General features: G+C 41.6%; 2 protein-coding genes across 3 annotated transcripts; one reads left to right on the top strand and one right to left on the bottom strand.

Annotated features, from left to right (window-relative positions):
* Positions 1 to 2,229: 2,229 nt before the first annotated feature.
* mettl25b (methyltransferase like 25B) lies at positions 2,230 to 11,129 on the bottom strand. The gene is made up of 8 exons (XM_062992471.1): positions 11,031 to 11,129; positions 9,521 to 9,639; positions 8,418 to 8,610; positions 8,225 to 8,287; positions 7,979 to 8,113; positions 5,310 to 6,196; positions 3,815 to 3,999; positions 2,230 to 2,609 (listed from the first exon to the last, which is right to left on the bottom strand). The coding sequence occupies exons 1-8, from the start codon at positions 11,127 to 11,129 to the stop codon at positions 2,509 to 2,511; spliced, it is 1,782 nt and encodes a 593-aa protein (XP_062848541.1). The 3' UTR covers positions 2,230 to 2,508.
* Positions 11,130 to 11,347: 218 nt separating this feature from the next.
* isg20l2 (interferon stimulated exonuclease gene 20-like 2) lies at positions 11,348 to 16,648 on the top strand. Of its 2 annotated transcripts, XM_062991712.1 has the most exons (4): positions 11,348 to 11,424; positions 13,189 to 13,923; positions 15,298 to 15,498; positions 16,279 to 16,648. In XM_062991712.1, the coding sequence occupies exons 2-4, from the start codon at positions 13,303 to 13,305 to the stop codon at positions 16,408 to 16,410; spliced, it is 954 nt and encodes a 317-aa protein (XP_062847782.1). In that variant the 5' UTR covers positions 11,348 to 11,424; positions 13,189 to 13,302; the 3' UTR covers positions 16,411 to 16,648. The 2 variants fall into 2 exon arrangements, with proteins under 2 accessions (XP_062847782.1, XP_062847784.1); XM_062991714.1 differs by lacking the exon at positions 13,189 to 13,923 and having other exon boundaries at positions 11,349 to 11,424.
* The last annotated feature ends 3,787 nt before the right edge of the window (positions 16,649 to 20,435 follow it).

Genomic DNA, 20,435 nt, shown 5'->3' with positions numbered 1-20,435 from the left:
AGCTGATAAAATGGACAGTGAGTGTAGAAACAAGGAGGTGGTTTTAATGTTATGGCTGATCAGTGTAAACATCAAGAGCAAAAATTCAAACTTGATCAACAAGTATTTTAAATGGTTTCCTAAACCTTAATGCTTGTCCCCAAATCATTTCTGCTTTACATAATTCTACAAAGATGAGGCATAGCCTAAAAATATTTATTTTTAATAATCATTACTACTGATTAGGGTTACAGTGGGTCCTTATCTTCCCAAACATAGAAGTGCAAGGACGGAATACACCTGACCATTAGGGTCGTGGGGGGTGCTGGAGCCTATCCCAGCTTTTCAAGGCACACAGTAACACCCTGGACGGGGTGCCAGTCCATCACAGGGCACACACACACACCCATTCACCTACTATATGGCAATTCAGTGTCTCCAATTAACCTGACTGCATGTTTTTGGACTGTGGGAGGAAACCGGAGCTCCCGGAGGAAACCCACGCAGACACGGGGAGAACATGCAAACTCCACACAGACAGGAACCCAGGACCTTCTTGCTGTGAGGCGACAGTGAGGCGAGATTCAAACCCAAGTACCCGGGATCCTGGAGCTGTATGGTGTTTTGAAAGCAGGTAGCTTCTAGCCACTGATGCTTAATATAGGGTTGACAGGTTGATCTTTTTGAAAAGCCATAATCAGGGAGTACAGCTGATGGGGCTGTAGGAATAATCTGCTTGACCAAAGGCGCCACCTACAGGTAAAGCTATGAAGTGTGGGTTACATTAAATTGTTTATTATATAATGAGGTTTAAACCTAACCATGTAATAATATAATAACTTGTTTACTGACTTTAGGATCCTAAAAGTGAATTCATACAATAACTTTTTGCAGAATCATTGCTGCAGAACTACAGTTGATGTCAGTACTGTGAATAAAAACTCAAGTAGAACATGTATACAAATACTTGACAGAAATACTAAATATCTTTACTTTTAACATGAATTTATTAATATAATTTGGGTTGTTTTTTCCATACAAATCCCTAAAACATTATCTGATTAACACTGTTGCAGATACTCAGTATCTTCCTTCTCTCTGTTTAGTTAAACGGTTCCTATCTTTTAATTTAATGCCCCTAAAATGCCCCAGCGGGTTCATATCTGTGCCATTCTAAATGTTTAATGAGATCCTGAGCTCCGATACAGTCACTAATACTATAAGGTCTCAGGTACGGCACAAGTCACAGGCCTCCCATTTAATAGTTCTAGTGTAATTGAATACACACATGAGCACTTCATTGTAAATGAACCTTCGTAATTAATCATTACTGTTAAACAACCTGTAGAACACAATTCATCTGGTACGACTGATGGCCAAATAGTTACCATACTTAAATCAAATGTAAAATACATACAAACACTGATCAGCCATAACATTAAAACCACCTCCTTGTTTCTACACTCACTGTCCATTTTATCAGCCCCACTTACCATATAGAAGCACTTTGTAGTTCTACAATTACTGACTGTAGTCCATCTGTTTCTCTACATACTGTTTTTACCTGCTTTCACCCTGTTCTTTAATGGTCAGGACTCTCCCAGGACCACCACAGAGCAGGTATTATTTAGGTGGTTGATCATTCTCAGCACTGCAGTGACACTGACATGGTGGTGGTGTGTTAGTGTGTGTTGTGCTGGTATGAGTGGATCAGACACAGCAGCGCTGATGGAGTTTTTAAACACCTCACTGTCACTGCTGGACTGAGAATAGTCCACCAACCAAAAATATCCAGCCAACAGCGCTCTGTGGGCAGCGTCCTGTGACCACTGATGAAGGTCTAGAAGATGATCAACTCAAACAGCAGCAATAGGTGAGCGATCTTCTCTGACTTTACATCTACAAGAGTGGACAGTGAGTGGACATGGTGTTTAAAAACTCCAGCAGCGCTGCTGTGTCTGATCCACTCATACCAGCACAACACACACTAACACACCACCACCATGTCAGTGTCACTGCAGTGCTGAGAATGATCCAACACCTAAATAATACCTGCTCTGTGGTGGTCCTGTGGGGGTCCTGACCATTGAAGAACAGCAAGAAAGGGAAGTAACAAAGCATGCAGAGAAACAGATGGACTACATTCAGTAATTGTAGAACTACAAAGTGCTTCTATATGGTAAGTGGAGCTGATAAAATGGACAATGAGTGTAGAAACAAGGAGGTGGTTTTAATGTTATGGCTGATCAGTGAAGGAGGCCACTCATTTATTAAAAGTGGGTAAAACAAATACATTTTATCATAAATTACTGCAATTATTACATACAGGGAGATTTCAGATAGAATTTGAATAAAAAACTAAAACAGCAGTTAAAACGATATTCAATCCAGCTGGTACAACAATAAAAAGTGCAACTACACTCATGACATTTCACTAATAACTACATTTGAATGTAATGAGCAAACTTTTCTTTCAAATCAGTCCAAACCTAAAGTCCCGGCAACTAATTGTAGAGAACCGGTTTGGAGTTAAACCTCTTCTCCATCTGCTTCTGGTTTCACTGCTAGCAGCACATGGTTTCGGGGGGACAGTACTGGGTCAAACAATGGAACAAGCTGGCTCTGAAAACCTGAAAACATTCCTATACATTAGCTCTCTCAGCGGATAACTGCACACACTTAACAAACGTTTACATTTCCCAGACATAACAGACTGTTATGTCTGGATTGTTTGATGTTTGTGATCAAACAAATAACATATAACCAACAAATCAGTCGCTGTAAGATAAAAGGTTCATTTCAAATCATTTCCAACAGCTGGTGGTTAAATGAAATTAAGAACAGAAATGCAAACACAAACACACACACACACACACACACAGTGCCATACAGAGGCGTGTGCTACAAGCTGACGTTGCAGAATTTGGCCTGTGTGTGGAATTTGGCATGTGTGCTGAATCAGCACTATCACAGACTGCATGTCTGACATTTGTGAAAACACACTGGAAAACATTAAGAAAGTTTATTTAAGCAATTTTAATCTTCCTGACACAACCCTCCTATTTATCTGGGCTTGGAAAAGGTATTAAGAGTTCACTGATATGTGTCCGGGCGGCACGGTGGCTTAGTGGGTAGCACTGTCGCCTCACAGCAAGAAGGTCCTGGGTTCGATCCCCAGGCGGTGTGGTCCGGGTCCTTTCTGTGCGGAGTTTGCATGTTCTCCCCGTGTGTGTGTGTTTGTGTGTCTGCCCTACGATGGACTGGCGTCCTATCCAGGGTGTTAATGTGTGCCTTGCTTAATGTGTGCCAGCACCCCCCTGTGTCCCTAATTGGATAAGCGGATGAGAGAATGAATGAATGAATGATGTGTGTCCCCTAAATCGGTAGGGTCATGTAATATTTACAACATCATTTATTTAAGAGCCCAGCCAATCCTGGAACAGCAGCGTGGCTATTTTTAGTATTTTTCTTTATTATCCGACTAACATGACGCTTAGTAACTATATATAATAAAATACAATTATAATTATTTAATTTTATCTTATTATTTTAATTATTTAGCTTTTAGGTCATTTGACTAAATGTTTTACATCTGTGAAGTGTTGACCACACCTTGACACTGACCAGGATAAAACGGTGGTACAACATGAAAATACTTCCCATCCAAAAAGCTAATCAGTCCCCATCATTACTCGTGACTTGAAGACAAAAGGCCCTTTCTGTCGTGTCCCATTACAAACCAAAGATGCTGACTCGAACACAGAACAAGGATTAAACTCTACTAGTCAGCTCAGTTACCATTTTATTCCAGTCTGCACTGGTACTCATTACTCACCTCTCTCCTGTAGGAACAGCATTCTGTCCAACAGCACCAAACTCTCGACCACAGGAGCCAGTAACAGAGCCAGGCTGAAATAAACCACCACTCGGCCGTGCTGCTCTAGCAGACCTTCCACAAAGGCAGAGTCGTATGCCAAGTCGCCAGGCAGGCCAACGCGGCTTAAGCCCAGGCGGGCATACCTACAAAAGTGAAGACAACAAATCCTGAATTTTAAGTTGGAACACTTCAAATTTTCTTGCTTTAAGATGTTGTTTTTTAGTTTGTCGCCGTGCTAATTTTAATGTGCTTTATATCTAACACTAATCCAAACAGGCCACATTCCTAAACATGTGCATCCAAAAAAGCAATCCACCTCAAGGTGTAAGCAATTTTTTTTTACATCCAAAAAGTGTGTCTTTATATACAAAAGAGCAAAATGGATGAATGATGGATCGTTGTCATGGTCAGCGTTTGTTACTGCATTGCACCCAGAGATTTCTTAAAAATCAAGGCAATGCGACCCTGACCAGAATAAAGCAATAGTAAAATAAGGGCAAAAAAGAAAAGCATTTAGAATCTGTCAACTGTGAAGGCATCTCTTTTGCACAGCCCTCTTCAGGTCAGAACAATTCTACTAGAACACAGTGAGTCACTTTATTTGATGGCAGGTTTTGTTTGTTTGTTTGTTTATTAGGATTTTAATGTCATGTTTTACACTTTTGGTTACATTCATTACACAAGATTCATCAGTTCACAAGTTTATATATCAAACACAGTCGTGGACAATTTAGTGTCTCCAATTAACCTGACTGCACGTTTTTGGACTGTGGGAGGAAACCGGAGCACCCGGAGTAAACCCACACAGACACGGGGAGAACATGCAATCTCCGCACAGAAAGGACCCGGACAGCCCCACCTGGGGATTGAACCCAGGATCTTCTTGCTGATGTCAGGTACTGACTGCTATTCAACATGGGCTTAAAGGTGATCAACACAGCCACATCCCCAGTTATAAGAGGGTGTGCACACCTATGCAAACACATTATTTTATTTTTTCCCCCCTCCAAACAACATAAAACATGGAAGTAAATGTTAACTTAGTCTGATTTTTAGACTTTTGGGAAGAATCACATTCCCAAAGTTGTTAAGAATGTGCTTTATTGGAAAGACTAAGACTGTTGGAGCTGAAATGTACGTATTTTTCAAAGATTTAACTTTTCACTTACACACAATTTGTGCTTATGTGATGTTTTATGAAAAGCACTGAATTATAATGAGGACAGCATTTTCACTAGTGTTTGAATTCAGCAGTGGTAATGTAGTCTATGACCCTTAGACCGAGAGCCACATAGTAGGGGCGTAACAGACACATTACACCGGCAATGAGCAACACCCCTTTTGCAAATTCGTACAAAGCACAACAAGACTTCGTATTGACTCCATTATCACTAATAATATAAACACTTGTGGTTATGCTCATACATGATTTCAGTATGTGAATGATACCCACTCTGAGAATGGCAGCATATGGGCTTTCTTAATGGTCTGAACTCCTGCCCTGCGGAGCTCAGGCCTCTCTGCTCTGATGATGGTCTCCAAAGCCGCTCTGTAGCAGTGTGTTCTTAACAACCCGCTGTCCTCTCTCAGCCTTTGGAGGTAGTCCTCAATTGCATGGCACGCCCCTTCAAGGGCCTTGTAGGACAGCTGGTGTCCGGGCAACCCTCCGACCCACTCACTCATAGGGTAGCCGTATTCTGATTGTGACCCTTCCTTCATGTTTTCAGGATGAGGAGGCAGGACTAGTCCAGGGGGGGTGGAGTTCTCTTTGGTAGTGATTTTCATATAGCAGCAGGCTACAGAGGTGATTCCTCGAACGTTGGGGCAGCTGGCGAAATGACGGAGGAGAGTAGCGCTAAGGTCACCACAGGCGTGAAGTCCAGTTAAGACAAAATCTGAGCTGCTGGGTTCTTTAGCGTTAGAATGAACTACTGGCGTCTTCATATGCTTTTCAGTTCTGTCTTTACAGCAACAGTTTGAAACAAAACCTGCATGAAAATGAGCTTCTGCTGTCTCAGTGTTGGACTGGAAGTTTTGTCCATCATCATTCTGAAGAGGAAATGTGAATGTTCTCTCATCAGCATCAGCTACCGACCTACACTCCCCACTGCACAAGTGTTGGCTTTTATGAACGAGCTCCGTTTCAGGCTCACATTCCTTGTCTGGTGACATCGATACCCGCTGTCTCTTTTTACACCGGCCTGCCGAGTCAGGGTTGTTCTCACAGTGATTCTCATCCTTCCCGAGCTGCTGAAGAAAGATCCTCCAGGTGTCTCTGGGGTTGACCCAGCCAATTACGTGTCGAGGTGCGGCATCGGGCAGTGTGTGTACGATTCCTGACTGTAAAATAAGAACATACAAATGTTATCACAGATAAAATATTTATTTATTTATTAGGATTTTCACGTCATGTCATATTCCTGACAGAAACGGCAGTTACTCATTACACAAGATTCATCAGTTCACAAGTTTAATGTCAAACACAGTCATGGACAATTTTTATCTCCAGTTCACCTCACTTGCATGTTTTTGGACTGTGGGGGGAAACCGGAGTTCCAGGAGGAAACCCACACAGAAAGGACCCAGACTGCCCCACCTAGGGGATCGAACCCAGGACCTTCTTGCTATGAGGCAAGACAGTGCTACCCACCGAGCCACCGTGCCACCCACAGGTGAAATACATTAAAACAATAATTCTTAGATCAAAGTTGGTATGTACCACTATTAGGATATCTAACTGGAAGGTGCACATGCCACAAATATTGAACTATACTGTGTATTGTTGCCAAAAAATTAAACACGGCCGCTCAGGTTACACAGCGTTAAAAACACACGCTGGAACCAGAGCAGGGCTGAGGCTGAGCGGCCACATGAACAACGATTGGCCTGTCGTTCATATGGGCGGGACTAAGCCGGATGGGGTCTCTCTCTCATGACTGGTGCAATTACGACCTCTGCTGGCTGATTGATGGCACCTGCATAGAGATGAGAAAAGAGTGCTCTCAGGGTGTGTCCCTCCGTACACGCAGCTAGGCTGCACTGCACTCATCAAAGTGTAGATGATAAGATGCATACGGCTGCTGCCCACGTGTCGGAGGGGGCGTGGGTTAGCTTCGTTCTCCTCAATCAGAGCGGGGATTGGCATTGGTGGAGAGGAAGCATGACGCAATGGGGCAATTTGACGCTCTAAAAAAGAGAAAAAAGGGAGAAAAAACAATTGATTGTTTTGGGGGTTTTTTTTGGCAAATTTTAACCCCAATTTTCTCCCTAATTTAGTTGTATCCAATTACTCTGATTGCATAACACTTCCTCTCTACAGATACAACCCTCCGCTGACTGAGGAGCACCGCAACTGACACACGCTCCCTCCGACACATGTGCAGTACCAACTGCATCTTTTCACCTGCACGAGACGAGTTCATATGCGGATCAGCTTTGTGTACGGAGAGCCACACCCTGATGAACACATTATTCCTCAACTTTGCACAGGCACCATCAATCAGCCAGCAGTTATGAGGAACTCTGGTCCGGCTCATCCCACCCCTGAACAACAGCCAACCGTTGTTCATGTAGCAGCCCAGCCGGAATGATGTGTTCGAAATCCCAGCTCTGGTGTGGTAGCGTGTTTAAATAAACACCTGAAACTAATAAAGTGTCCACATACTTTTTGGTCATATAGTGTATTTGTTTGTGCATTTATTATTTGCTAAGATGTTAAATTTGTGACACTTTTGCCCAGCATAAGTAAATCCTAAGTGTAACTGTTTTTGGAAGCTTAATTTAAAAAAAGTTGCTTTGTCAAGATTAATGTCACATGTCTTATAGGTGGCCGGTCTAAAATTCTCCCTATTCTTAACAGGTATGTCTGATCCATGTCTGTTGGCACTTGGGCATTTGTTCCCTTTCTGTCAGAACATTATGTCGGATTTTTTATCTGGCAAAATTGGTAGGCCTTAAAAAGCACTGAACAGCTTTGTGTCTGCTTAGCATACAAAGTATTTCACATGTGGGGCTTTTGCATCCCTTTAGTATAAAATAGTCTGGAAATTACATTAGCACAGTTAGCACTGTTTAATATTTACTTCATTTTACATTCTAGGAACTAGAAGAATAAAGAAATACCCTTTGACTCTCTTTGGCCAGCGTTGATTGCAGCTGTCCATCAAATTTGGAGGCTGTAGAAACCAGGTTGGAATCAGCCTCAATAGCAGTAACATCCAGTCCAAGTCCAAATGACAGGAAACGCGTCAAATGGCCCTACGATTGAGTAAAGTGGTCAGCTCATTGATCACCAGTCATGAAGAATGACAAAAACCAAAACAAGAATACAGGATTCTGTTATCACCTGGAACGTGACAGTAAACTTACCTGCCCAGACCCGACATCAACCACCCGGCTACACTGAGTCTGTTCACACAGCTGCTTAACCATCTGAAATTAAAAGGTGAAGGATATCATGGTAAATAAAACGTAAATAAATATCGACTCGACTTCTGATGTTCAGGATGGGCTGTACTGCTTCAGGACATCATCAATATTCCAGAGAAATATCTAGACTTACCATTCCAAGCTTGAGAATCTCATGTTGTTTCTTTGGTTTGACATGCTTGCGGAAGATGTGCTTAAGCAGAGAGCTCTGACTGCTGTTAGAATGGAACTCATCAGCCTTCACTACCTTATTCATACGAGGAAATGTTAAGGTGTGAGCTGTAGCCCGTAGCGCAAGTAGTGATAGAGGCCATACAGTCGGGTACCTACGAATGCAAAATGTAATTAAACAATTGTGTTCCTCCTCTGAAGGCTTGATTACAAACATGTTCACAATATAAACAAGATTTATGTCAGAGATCCACTCCATCCATAGCTAGTCAGAACTGTGGAGACTATGGTCTAATCTCAAATTGCTTGATCAGATACATGTAATCTACCACAGAGGGTGTAAAAGCCATTATATCGAACACAGTCTTGGACAATTTAGTGTCCCCAATTCACCTCGCTTGCACGTCTTTGGACTGTGGGAGGAAACCGGAGCTCCCGGAAGAAACACATACAGACACGGGGAGAACATGCAAACTCCACACAGAAAGGACCCAGACCGCCCCTCCTGGACCTTCTTGCTGTGAGGTGACAGTGCTACCCACTTAGCCACTGTGCTGCCCTTGTGCTGTCTTGTAGCTAATACCATTGGTCTAACTACTGTAAATTTATACTGTGTGACTGCAATAAATTGTACAGTATTGTGAGTCTGGGGGCACACAGGGGGCGGAGTGGCCTAATACGCTTGACCATGGTTCAAGTGTCAGTGGTGCCAACGGCCTGGTCGCTCCCTCTACAGACACAACTGGCCAGGTCAAGAGGGGGAGGCTGCAATGGCAAGACCTACAGTCTGAATAAAGAGCCAGCACAAGCAGAAATACACCGAGCACAGCGTGTTTATCTGTGTGTGGTAAAGGTCTCGGGAGGAATCCACCACTGGTGGGAGGAAGCCTGTGCCAGCCTGTGGCCCCCCACAGCCAGCATAGATGTTATGCATACAGAGAAGGTTGCAAATAAAGTAGGGAATTGTAAATGTCTAAATTAAGGAAAGTATTAAAACATTTAAAAAGTGAATGGTCCATTCAGATGTGTAATGAACACCACAATTTTACTGTAGTTTATACATACACTCTGTTTTTGGTTTGGTTATCCAGCAGCAGCTCTGCAACCTGCGGTGCTGTTAGATCTTCCAAAGCTTTCTGCCATCCTTTTGGTAGCGTCTCCCACAGGTTCTCACTAAAAAACTCCTGAGAATGAATAATACTGTTAATTATATGGTAGAGAATCCAGCTGAGAAATGAGAAATGACAGAGCAACTGGTGAACATCTGTTTACAATACAGAAGAAATATTTGACACTGAGCCACAATTGTGGTAACAACAGCAAGCACAGAAAACAAAGAAACAAAGGGCACTGAAATATTTTCCCAATTGTTTGCAAGTTATTTAAGATGTGATAATGCGAGAAATGCCAGTGATTTTCTCTGGTAGACTCCACAGATGAATTGTATAGCCTGAGTGTCCAACGTTACCGCTTCATCTTTTAATTTGTAGCAGGGATGTCAGTGATCAACTGAGCAATAAAGCCATTGTTCGATTATTTAAACTCAGAGTGAAGCTACAGATCTCTACACACTCCTACACATTCTAATATGACCATTTTTGTATGTATTTATATTATTCCAATTATGATGCATTAAAATCACTTGGTTTGGTTATCCAGCAGCAGCTCTGCAACCTGCGGTGCTGTTAGATCTTCCAAAGCTTTCTGCCATCCTTTTGGTAGCGTCTCCCGCAGGTTCTCACTAAAAAACTCCTGAGAATGAATAATACTGCTAATTATATGGTAGAGAATCCAGCTGAGAAATGAGAAATGACAGAGCAACTGGTGAACATCTGTTTACGATACAGAAGAAATATTCCACACCCTGGTGGCGCAGCGGGATATTCCACTAGCACAACCGGCTCGAAACTCGGCGTTACCACCGGTCGGCTGGGCGCCACAATGCCAATGGTGTCTGCAGCAACTAGAGTAAGGTCACTAGTTCCGTACAACATCCTGCCGACAACGACGTACTTGGTTCGCAGCCCTTTCAATAATTTCCTTCGGGATAAATACACTGTCTGTCTGTCTGTCTGTCTGTCTATCTATCTATCTATCTATCTATCTATCTATCTATCATCTTCAATAACTGCTTTATCTTGGTCATGGTGGGTCAAGAGCCTAGGCATGAGTGTACAGCAGAAATACACACTAGACCAAGTACCAATCAATTACATAGCATCACACACTCACACACAAACCTATTCACTCACATCTAAGGGCAATTAAGAGTAGCTAGTCCACCTACTGGTATGTTTTTTGTAAAACAAAAGTGTGCCTGGATAAAACATACACAAAACAGTGGGTCACTGACCAAAGGCAAGGTTTAAAGCTAGATCCTCAGGACCCTGGAGCTGTGTGGCACCCACACTATCTGCAGCACCATCGTGCCAACATGGTAAAAAACTGAATTGTGCCTGCAACCTGATATTTCACAAGTATTTACACTGTAAAAGCAGTAAAACTTGATCATGCAATCATAAAACACACGTTTCATAGATAAAACTGACTACATGTATAAAAAAATTGTCATTACAATTATGTAGGAGTCGGAGATGTGTTTATATATGAACAAAAACGACACGAGTCTCTTCGCCAACTCCTTCTGTTGCTCCTCTGAAAGACTTACAAACATGTTCACAAAATAAACAAGATTTCTCTCCAGATAAACACATGTACATTCATAGCTAGTCAAAATAGTGGGGACTATGGGCTAATCTCAAATCGCTTGATCGGATACATGTAATGTACTACAGAGGGTGTAAAAGCCCTTATTCTCTACCCTATGTAGTACACTAATATAGGGAATAAGTAGATATTTGGGACACAGCCTGAACGGAATACCGTGGGTACCACTGCACTCTAACTCGGAAGTGTACTAAGGCAAACGCGTGTTTATAGAAGAGAATGGGGTTGGGAACATAATGATAGTGAGTATTATTCTCATTTAAATATATTATATTATTATAAAAGTAGAACCGATCTAACTTTTAGTGTAAGTATGTTAATTTGGTGACAAATGGTGTTTGGCTAAGTTAGCTTTAGCTTCCTTGTGTTTTCAAAGCCATGAGCCAACATTCCTCACATGCTTAGGAATATATATTTCTAAATTCATAATTGCATAGACAACCTTAAAAAATGTACTGGTCAGCATGAAATCGATAAATCTAACTGTTACCAGTGTAATTAAGTTTTAAATATGTCTTTGACACGATAAAACAAATGTGCAATAAATCGTAAATAAAGCAAATGCTTCATAATGTTGAGAAAACTGCGTCTTAAAAACACAAAACATGTTCAACTCGACACCCAAGAGCTATTTAGTCCAGCACAAGCTGTACTGCTCACAAATGTAAACATGGCAGACTCCCTGTTATCAATATCAATAATATATACACCGATCAGCCATAACATTAAAACCACCTCCTTGTTTCTACACTCACTGTCCATTTTATCAGCTCCACTTATCATATAGAAGCACTTTGTAGTTCTACAATTACTGACTGTAGTCCATATGTTTCTCTGCATGCTTTGTTAGCCCCCTTTCATGCTGTTCTTCAATGGTCAGGACCACCACAGAGCAGGTATTATTTGGGTGGTGGATCATTCTCAGCACTGCAGTGACACTGACATGGTGGTGGTGTGTTAGTGTGTGTTGTGCTGGTATGAGTGGATCAGACACAACAGCCCTGCTGGAGTTTTTAAATACCGTGTCCACTCATTGTCCACTCTATTAGACACTCCTACCTAGTTGGTCCACCTTGTGGATGTAAAGTCAGAGACGATCGCTCATCTATTGCTGCTGTTTGAGTTGGTCATCTTCTAGACCTTCATCAGTGGTCACAGGACGCTGCCCACGGGGCGCTGTTGGCTGGATATTTTTGGTTGGTGGACTATTTTCAGTCCAGCAGTGACAGTGAGGTGTAAAAAAACTCCAGCAGCGCTGCTGTGTCTGATCCACTCATACCAGCACAACACACACTAACACACCACCACCATGTCAGTGTCACTGCAGTGCTGAGAATCATCCACCACCTAAATAATACCTGCTCTGTGGGGTCCTGTGGGGGTCCTGACCATTGAAGAACAGGGTGAAAGGAGCTAACAAAGCATGTAGAGAAACAGATGGACTACAGTCAGTAATTGTAGAACTACAAAGTGCTTCTAAATGGTAAGTGGAGCTGATAAAATGGACAGTGAGTGTAGAAACAAGGAGGTGGTTTTAATGTTATGGCTGTATGAATGTGTATGAATGAATAAACAGTGTAAAGATGATTAGATATGAGTGGCGGCGCCACTCTCTTCTTTGGGCACTCAGCAGACACATAATGCCGTCTGTTATTGTATGGAAAGCCAAGCACCAATTTGATAATAATGTGATGGGCAGGATTTTAAACTATAGGTGGTGACTTTCTGTAATATAACTGCATTGCTGTATATATTTTCCATTCATATTTAACCACTAATATACTTAGACCATCTATGGAAGTGTAGTGAGTTTACATATCGTTCACATCATGGGTGCATGGTTATTTTTACACACATACAGACATGATTATCAAGAGTTTTGCCTGTTTAATAAACTAGAATAGACATTAGAATATCCTGCATGTAGTAATTGAATACATCTTCACATTTGTCAAACGTTTATTTATGTTGTGCTTTGTTTTTTTCTTCTTTTTTTTTTTTTAAAGATGGACAGAACATCCAGTTGCACAGAATTCCAGAAACTAAATAAATTAGTTCAACAGAGCTTATCCTTTAAAATACTGTGATTTATTCCTCAGGCACGTTTGTTAACATTAGGGATGTCGGACACTATGCTAAACTTGGACTTTAATGGTCCCAGCTACAGTGGGGGCCAAAAGAAAGAACGTAACAATGCCAGACATAGACAATTTCTTAGGAAACGGCGTTATCTGGAGCAGAAGGGTTTCTTGAATGAAAAGCAAAACACGAGTAACATGCTACATGGAAAAAACAAAAAGAAGCACTCACATAAGAAAAGTGTGGACCGTTCACAAGCTGGTGCTGTTTTCCCAATATTCACTACCTCCAAGCCTGACTTTTGCACATACCCTTCCAGTTCTTTGCAAACCCACCATGGAACTTCCAGGTCCATCAGGGAATCCACAGTGCCTTCGAAGTCAACGTCTTCCGAAGATTCTTTCTCAGCACATCATTCAGTTCTGCCATCACTTGACAAGCCACTTAAATATGTAGCCATCGATTGTGAAATGGTAGGAACGGGACCCAAAGGGCATTGTAGTGAGCTGGCCCGCTGCAGCATCGTCTCCTATGATGGGGATGTAATCTATGACAAGTTCATCAAGCCTGTAAACCCTGTAACAGATCTGCGCACTCGCTGGAGTGGAGTAAGATGGCAAGACCTCTGTAATGCAACACCCTTCAAACAAGCCCAAAAAGAGGTAAACAAGGATAACTTCATGTTCATGTCAAAGTAGTTAATATTATGAAGCAGAACACACACATAAAGCAGGACATGAAATGAAATGGAAAACAACAGCAAAGTAAAACCAGTTTAGCACACTACATACCAGAACTATTAGTCGAAATCTGAGGTGGAATGTTTTAGGCACTGAGTTTACATGCAGCCATGTATTCATTCAGGTCTTTGTACTGTTGGAAGAAACCGGAGCTCCTGGAGGAAACCCACACAGACACAGGGAGAACATGCAAACTTTACACGGACATTATAGAATATTCACATTTACATTTTCGGCATTTAGCAGATCCAAAGCGACTTACATTACAGTTACAGTAAACAGTCTGAGCAATTAAGGGTTAAGGGCCTTGCTGAAGGGCTCAACAGCAGCAACCTGGCAGTGGTGGGGCTTGAACCAGCTTTTGATTATTAGTCCAGTACCTTAACCACTAGGCTATGACCAAAAATGACCAAAATACCAATTTCCAATAGCAGCAAGCCTGTAGATGTACGTAGAACTACTATTCTGATATCCGAAATTATTCCATTTAAAAACAATGTTGTGGTTTCTTTGCCTTATTTTTCCCGGATGGCAAATGTATTCTATTAAAACCAAAAGAACAAGGCATAATGTTTGAGAATAACATCATTGTCTTGATGATCTACAGCAGATACATTTACAGCTTCAGAGCATTTAGCAGACGCTTTTATCCAAAGCGATTTACAGTACTGTGACGGTACATTATCCAAGCAATTGACGGTTAAGGGCCTTGCTGAAGGGCCCAACAGTGACAACCCGGCAGTGGTGTAGCCCGAATCAGCGACCTCCTGATCACTAGTCCACATACAGTGAGAGTATTATTACAAATAATGAACTGTTATAGGTTATATTACTGTTTATATTATGTTATATATTATTTCTAAACACTCCACAATAAGCAGCTTAATGTTTTTGTTCCACTCAGCATGATCTCTGTATTCCTCTACATCTCGTTCTGAAATCATGATCCAACAATAACAGTAACAATAACGATGAGTGTTTCTTAATTTTATCCCAGGCCCTGACCCCACATTGGGTCACCTAATGTCAGTGTAACACTGTGTGGAAATTAGCCTGCTTTTCACATTTATTTAGTAATGATAATACATATATTATCATGCCTCAGTGTTTATCCTGCAGTCATACCATTTACCTACTAATAATTATCTTAAAAGAATTGGATCATATTTAATGCATGAGCCCTATTGTATAATCAGTAACTAGATCCACATTAATGTTATCCACCTGAAGTCTTTTGAATGTCTGCAGTGCCGTACCTGTACTAACTGTTGATGTAAAAATCCTCTCCGTCCACAGATTTTAAAGATTCTCACAGGGAAGGTGGTCGTGGGCCATGCTGTCCAAAACGACTTTAAGGTTTTGCACTATTCCCATCCCACCTGCCTTATACGAGATACCTCACATATACCCATCCTGAATAAGAAAGCTGGACTGCCTGAGAACAAACCCGCCTCTCTGAAGACTCTTACAAAGATTCTCTTCAACAAGGATATACAGGTGCGTCAGAACCCCGGGAAGACTAAACCTTTTGTCTTGGCTTAGGTTGCCATTGCAGTAGCTAAATTTGCTGTCTGGTTGTAAGAATACAGAGAGCTTACGTGTTCCTCTATATATACTAAATCTCACTGTAGTGATCTGCATTGAGAACCAGTTCCATAGCATCACGCTGTCGCCATCACGCTTTACTGTAGGGATGGTACTAGCCAGGCGATGCTCATTTATTTCCCTCTTCAATTGAGTTCTGGACACATCTTGAGGATAATTAAAGCAAGCAGAATGCAGCCGACCACAATGTGGAGTTTCTTAGTAAATGGTCTAACATACACCTGGGCATTGTACGGCCCACATCCGCCCCTTCGGCTGTCCCCAAACGGCCCGCAAGAGGTCAGTGGCGATTAAAAATCAGATGTAAATAAATGTACATCACACATGCGTTAAAACAGGATTGTTTTTATTTTAAACAGGCCGATATTAATTTAAATTTACGTTTCAATTTACGTGTGTGCGAGTGTAACCAGCTTCACCGTAATGTGTTGGCAAACAGAACTGAGAGCGATTGATATTTAAGTATTTACTTACTTAAGTATCATAATTTAAATCTAGAGTTTAAATTGCCATTACGGTAAACGATGTGTAGAGGTCACATCTGAAGCTTTGCTAGCTAAACTGCAAAAGCAACAAGAACTAAAGCCACAAAAGTGTGCACAAACTCCAGATGTCTGTATACTTCATGAATTCTCTGTATATTTTCACTAAAACATCCTTTTGAATCCACAGGTGGGAAGGAAGGGCCATTCTTCAGTAGAAGATGCAAAAGCCACCATGGAACTGTATAAGATAGTACAGGTGGAATGGGAGAAGATGTTGGGTTCCAGTCCTGCATCTATATTTAAAAAGAAAACTGGATGATGCCAAGTGTTCTATTGTGTTTTTATGATCAGATCTCAACTGTTTTAAATGCCTTTTAAAAAGTTTTGTATTAATGGCAGCAAAGGTTCTCTCTAGTACTCTGTTCACACCCAATTTAAGACTTTTTATACAATTTTACATTGAATTTCAGTTTAGAGTTCGATTGTTGCGTGTATGGGATAGTTGCTGGATAATCCATTGTCATAAAAAACTGTAAATTACAGTCATTGTTCCACAACGAATTTGTGAATTTATTTCTTATTTCTGTACTACAGAGCATCCAGAAAGTATTCACAGCGCTTCACTTTTTCCACATTTTATGTTACAGCCTTATTTCAAAATGGATTAAATTCATTTTCTACACACACACACACACACACACACACAATACCCCATGATGACAAAGTGAAAAAGGGCGGCACGGTGGCTCGGTGGGTAGCACTGTCGCCTCACAGCAAGAAGGTCCTGGGATCGATCCCCAGGTGGGGCGGTCCGGGTCCTTTCTGTGTGATGTTTGCATGTTGTCCGTGTGGGTTTCCTCCCACAGTCCAAAGACGTGCAAGTGAGGTGGATTGGACCTTTTGAACTGATGAATCTTGTGTAATGAGTAACTCCCGTTCTTGTCATGAATGTAAACAAAGTGTAAAACATGACGTTAAAATCTTAATAAACAAAGTGAAAAAAGTTTGTTTTAAATTTTTGAAAATTTCTTAAAAATAAAACACAAATATAAACAGGTGTGTGCTTTTCCAAATCATGTCAACTGAATCAACTGAATCTACCACAGATGGACTTCAATCAAGTTGTAGAAACATCTGAAGGATGATCAGTGGAAACAGGAGGCACCTGAGCTCAATTTTGAGTGTCATTACAAAGGCTGTGAATACTTCTGTACAAGTTATATTTTTATGTTTTATTTTTAATACATTTGCAAAAATTTCAAACAAACTTTTTTTAACTTCATGTGGTTTTGTGTGTGTGTAGAATTTTGAGAGGAAAAATGAATTTAATCCATTTTTAAATCAGGCTGTAACATAAAATGTGGAAAAAGTGAAGCGCTGTGTGAATGTTTCCGGATGCACTGTACATTGTGTGTGTGTTGCTGGGTGGCATGTCCAATGAAAGGTTGAAATTTACTCTCCACACTGTCTCACGGGGCGGCACGGTGGCTAAGTGGGTAGCACTGTCGCCTCACAGCAAGAAGGTCCTGGGTTTGATCCCCAGGTGGGGCGGTCCAGGTCCTTTCTGTGTGGAGTTTGCATGTTCTCCCTGTGGCCGTGTGGGTTTCCTCCGGGTGCTCCGGTTTCCTCCCACAGTCCAAAGACAGGCAAGTGAGGTGAATTGGAGACACTAAATTGTCCATGACTGAGTTCGATATAACCTTGTGAACTGATGAATCTTGTGTAATGAGTAACTACCGTTCCTGTCATGAATGTAACCAAAGTGTAAAACATGACGTTAAAATCCTAATAAACAAACAGCCACACAGACTGTTCACATTCTTCTGTGTAAAATCTGCACCAGTGATGTCACACCTCCAATCATTACTCAGATTATTCCATACACCCTACACTAACGTCTTGCCATATGATGAATATGGATAGAATGTCTTTTTTGATAATAGGAACAGTCAGTTCTTATAATGTGTGTGGTTGCCAAACTCTTGAGTCAGTCAGTAAATGATGGCAGTTTTATACAGGATGTTTAATTAACCTATTAATCACTTTTCAGCACAAATTACACTACAATGTTAGGTTCGGTTAGACCTTTGCATGCTTTAACATGAGCAAAGAGCTGAATCATGTCCTCGGGTCATTAAGTTTGTCCACAGACTGGATCACATTTCTCAAAGCAAAACCAAATAATTGACTTGGAAATTTGTATCTTGCTGGGAGACGATGGCAGACAGAGCTGTGGACGTGGTTTGCTTAAGCTAGACCTTTGAAGTGAGTTCATAGTTTCCTACTGGTGGTTTGGACATGGAGGGCACTGATGATGGCATTGATGCTGGTAAGTTGTGCCTATTTTTAACTGTGCACACGTGCACTGAAAGCTGAGTACCTGTAATTATGTGGTAAGAATACCTCAGTTAATAGAATCCACAGAATTAGGAATTTGGAATGTATGACAACTGACTCAATAGCCATTGTTTTCATGCAAATGTCCATATTAAAACACTTTATTTTTAGTGCCACAATTTATTTATTTATTAGGATTTTAACATCAAATTTTACACTTTGGTTACAGTCACGACATTCGTTTTATGGGGCGGCACGGTGGCTAAGTGGGTAGCACTGTCGCCTCACAGCAAGAAGGTCCTGGGTTCGATCCCCAGGTGGGGCGGTCCGGGTCCTTTCTGTGTGGAGTTTGCATGTTCTCCCCGTGTCTGTGTGGGTTTCCTCTGTGTGCTCCGGTGAGGTGAATTGGAGATACAAAATTGTCCATGACTGTGTTTGATATAACCTTGTGAACTGATGGATCTTGTGTAATGAGTAACTACCGTTTCTGTCATGAATGGGAGGAAACCCACGCAGACACGGGGAGAACATGCAAACTCCACACAGAAAAGACCCGGACCGCCCCACCTGGGGATCGAACCCAGGACCTTCTTGCTAGCGCCAGAATGATGAGCAATCAACTTTTGATAAATAATGACTATACAGACTTTCTCACCTTCTAATATGTTAAAATGATAAAATGTTAATATTGATTAACCCCATTTCTGAAAAAGTTGGGACATTTTATAATATGCAATAAGAAAGAATTAGTTATTTGTTAATAATCTTAAACCTGTAACTGCTGTAACCTGTAATCTTGGTTACATTCATGACAGAAACGGTAGTTACTCATTACACAAGATTCATCAGTTCACAAGTTTATATCGAACACAGTCATGGACAATTTTGTATCTCCAATTCACCTCACTTGCATGTTTTTGGACTGTGGGAGGAAAACCACATGGAGAACATGCAAACTCCACACAGAAAGGACCCGGACCACCCCACCTGGGGATCGAACCCTTGATGTGAGGCGACAGTGCTACCCACTGAGCCACCGTGCCGCCCAACTGACAAAAAAACAAAGAAAAGAGTTTTCTGTGTTTCTACTAAAATAAGTGTTTTTATCTTTTAAATATAAACAAATTTAGAAGTTGATGCCGGCAACACTCAGCAAACTTGAAAGTACCTGAAGGAAATCCATGCAAAACTTACAGCGCCTGGAGATTAGGTTTAAACTCAGGTCTCCCATGAAGCTGTTGGCACAAACGCCACGTGCTGCGCCACTCCGGCTCCTTCAGCCTCTAGAAATTGGTAAAACAACAAACAGAGGTCAGAAGTAACACATTTTCTTGTCTGTAATGCTGAAATGCATAAATGCATGAATGTGAGCTGAAGATGGATAAATGGGGGAAAAAACCCTTTTCCTTTCCATTTAGAACCATTTCTGTTGTGAGATGTGCAGTATAACATCATTCAGTCTATTTATTTATGCATCTTTAACATCTTGGTCGGGCTCGGTCACTCAATCACACAGGGAGGTGAGAGAAAAATTGGGTACCTGGAAATTGAAGCCCATTTTCCATGGGACCTACACCGTTCAGGCATAACATTATGACCACCTTCCTAATATTGTTGGTCCCCCTTTGCTGCCAAAACAGCCCTGCAACTGTGATGCTCTGTGTATTCTGACACCTTTCTATCAGAACCAGCATGAACTTCTTCAGCAGTTTGAGCTACAGTAGCTCGTCTGTTGGATCGGACCACACTGGCCAGCCTTCGCTCCCCACAGGCATCAATGAGCCTCGGCCGCCCATGACTCTGTCGCCAGTTTACCACTGTTCCTTCCTTGGACCACTTTTGATAGATACTGACCACTGCAGACCGGGAACACCCCACAAGAGCTGCAGTTTTGGAGATGCTCTGACTCAGTCGTCTAGCCGTCACAATTTGGCCCTTGTCAAACTCGCTCAAATCCTAACACTAACCTATCAACTTTGAGGATAGAATGTTCACTTGCTGCCTAAT

The sequence above is a fragment of the Trichomycterus rosablanca genome, chromosome 3 (genome assembly GCF_030014385.1).
Source record: "Trichomycterus rosablanca isolate fTriRos1 chromosome 3, fTriRos1.hap1, whole genome shotgun sequence".
Classification (NCBI taxonomy): Eukaryota; Metazoa; Chordata; class Actinopteri; order Siluriformes; family Trichomycteridae; genus Trichomycterus; species Trichomycterus rosablanca.
Note: the sequence above shows the minus strand (reverse complement) of the source record. Positions and strands in the feature narration are given on the sequence as shown.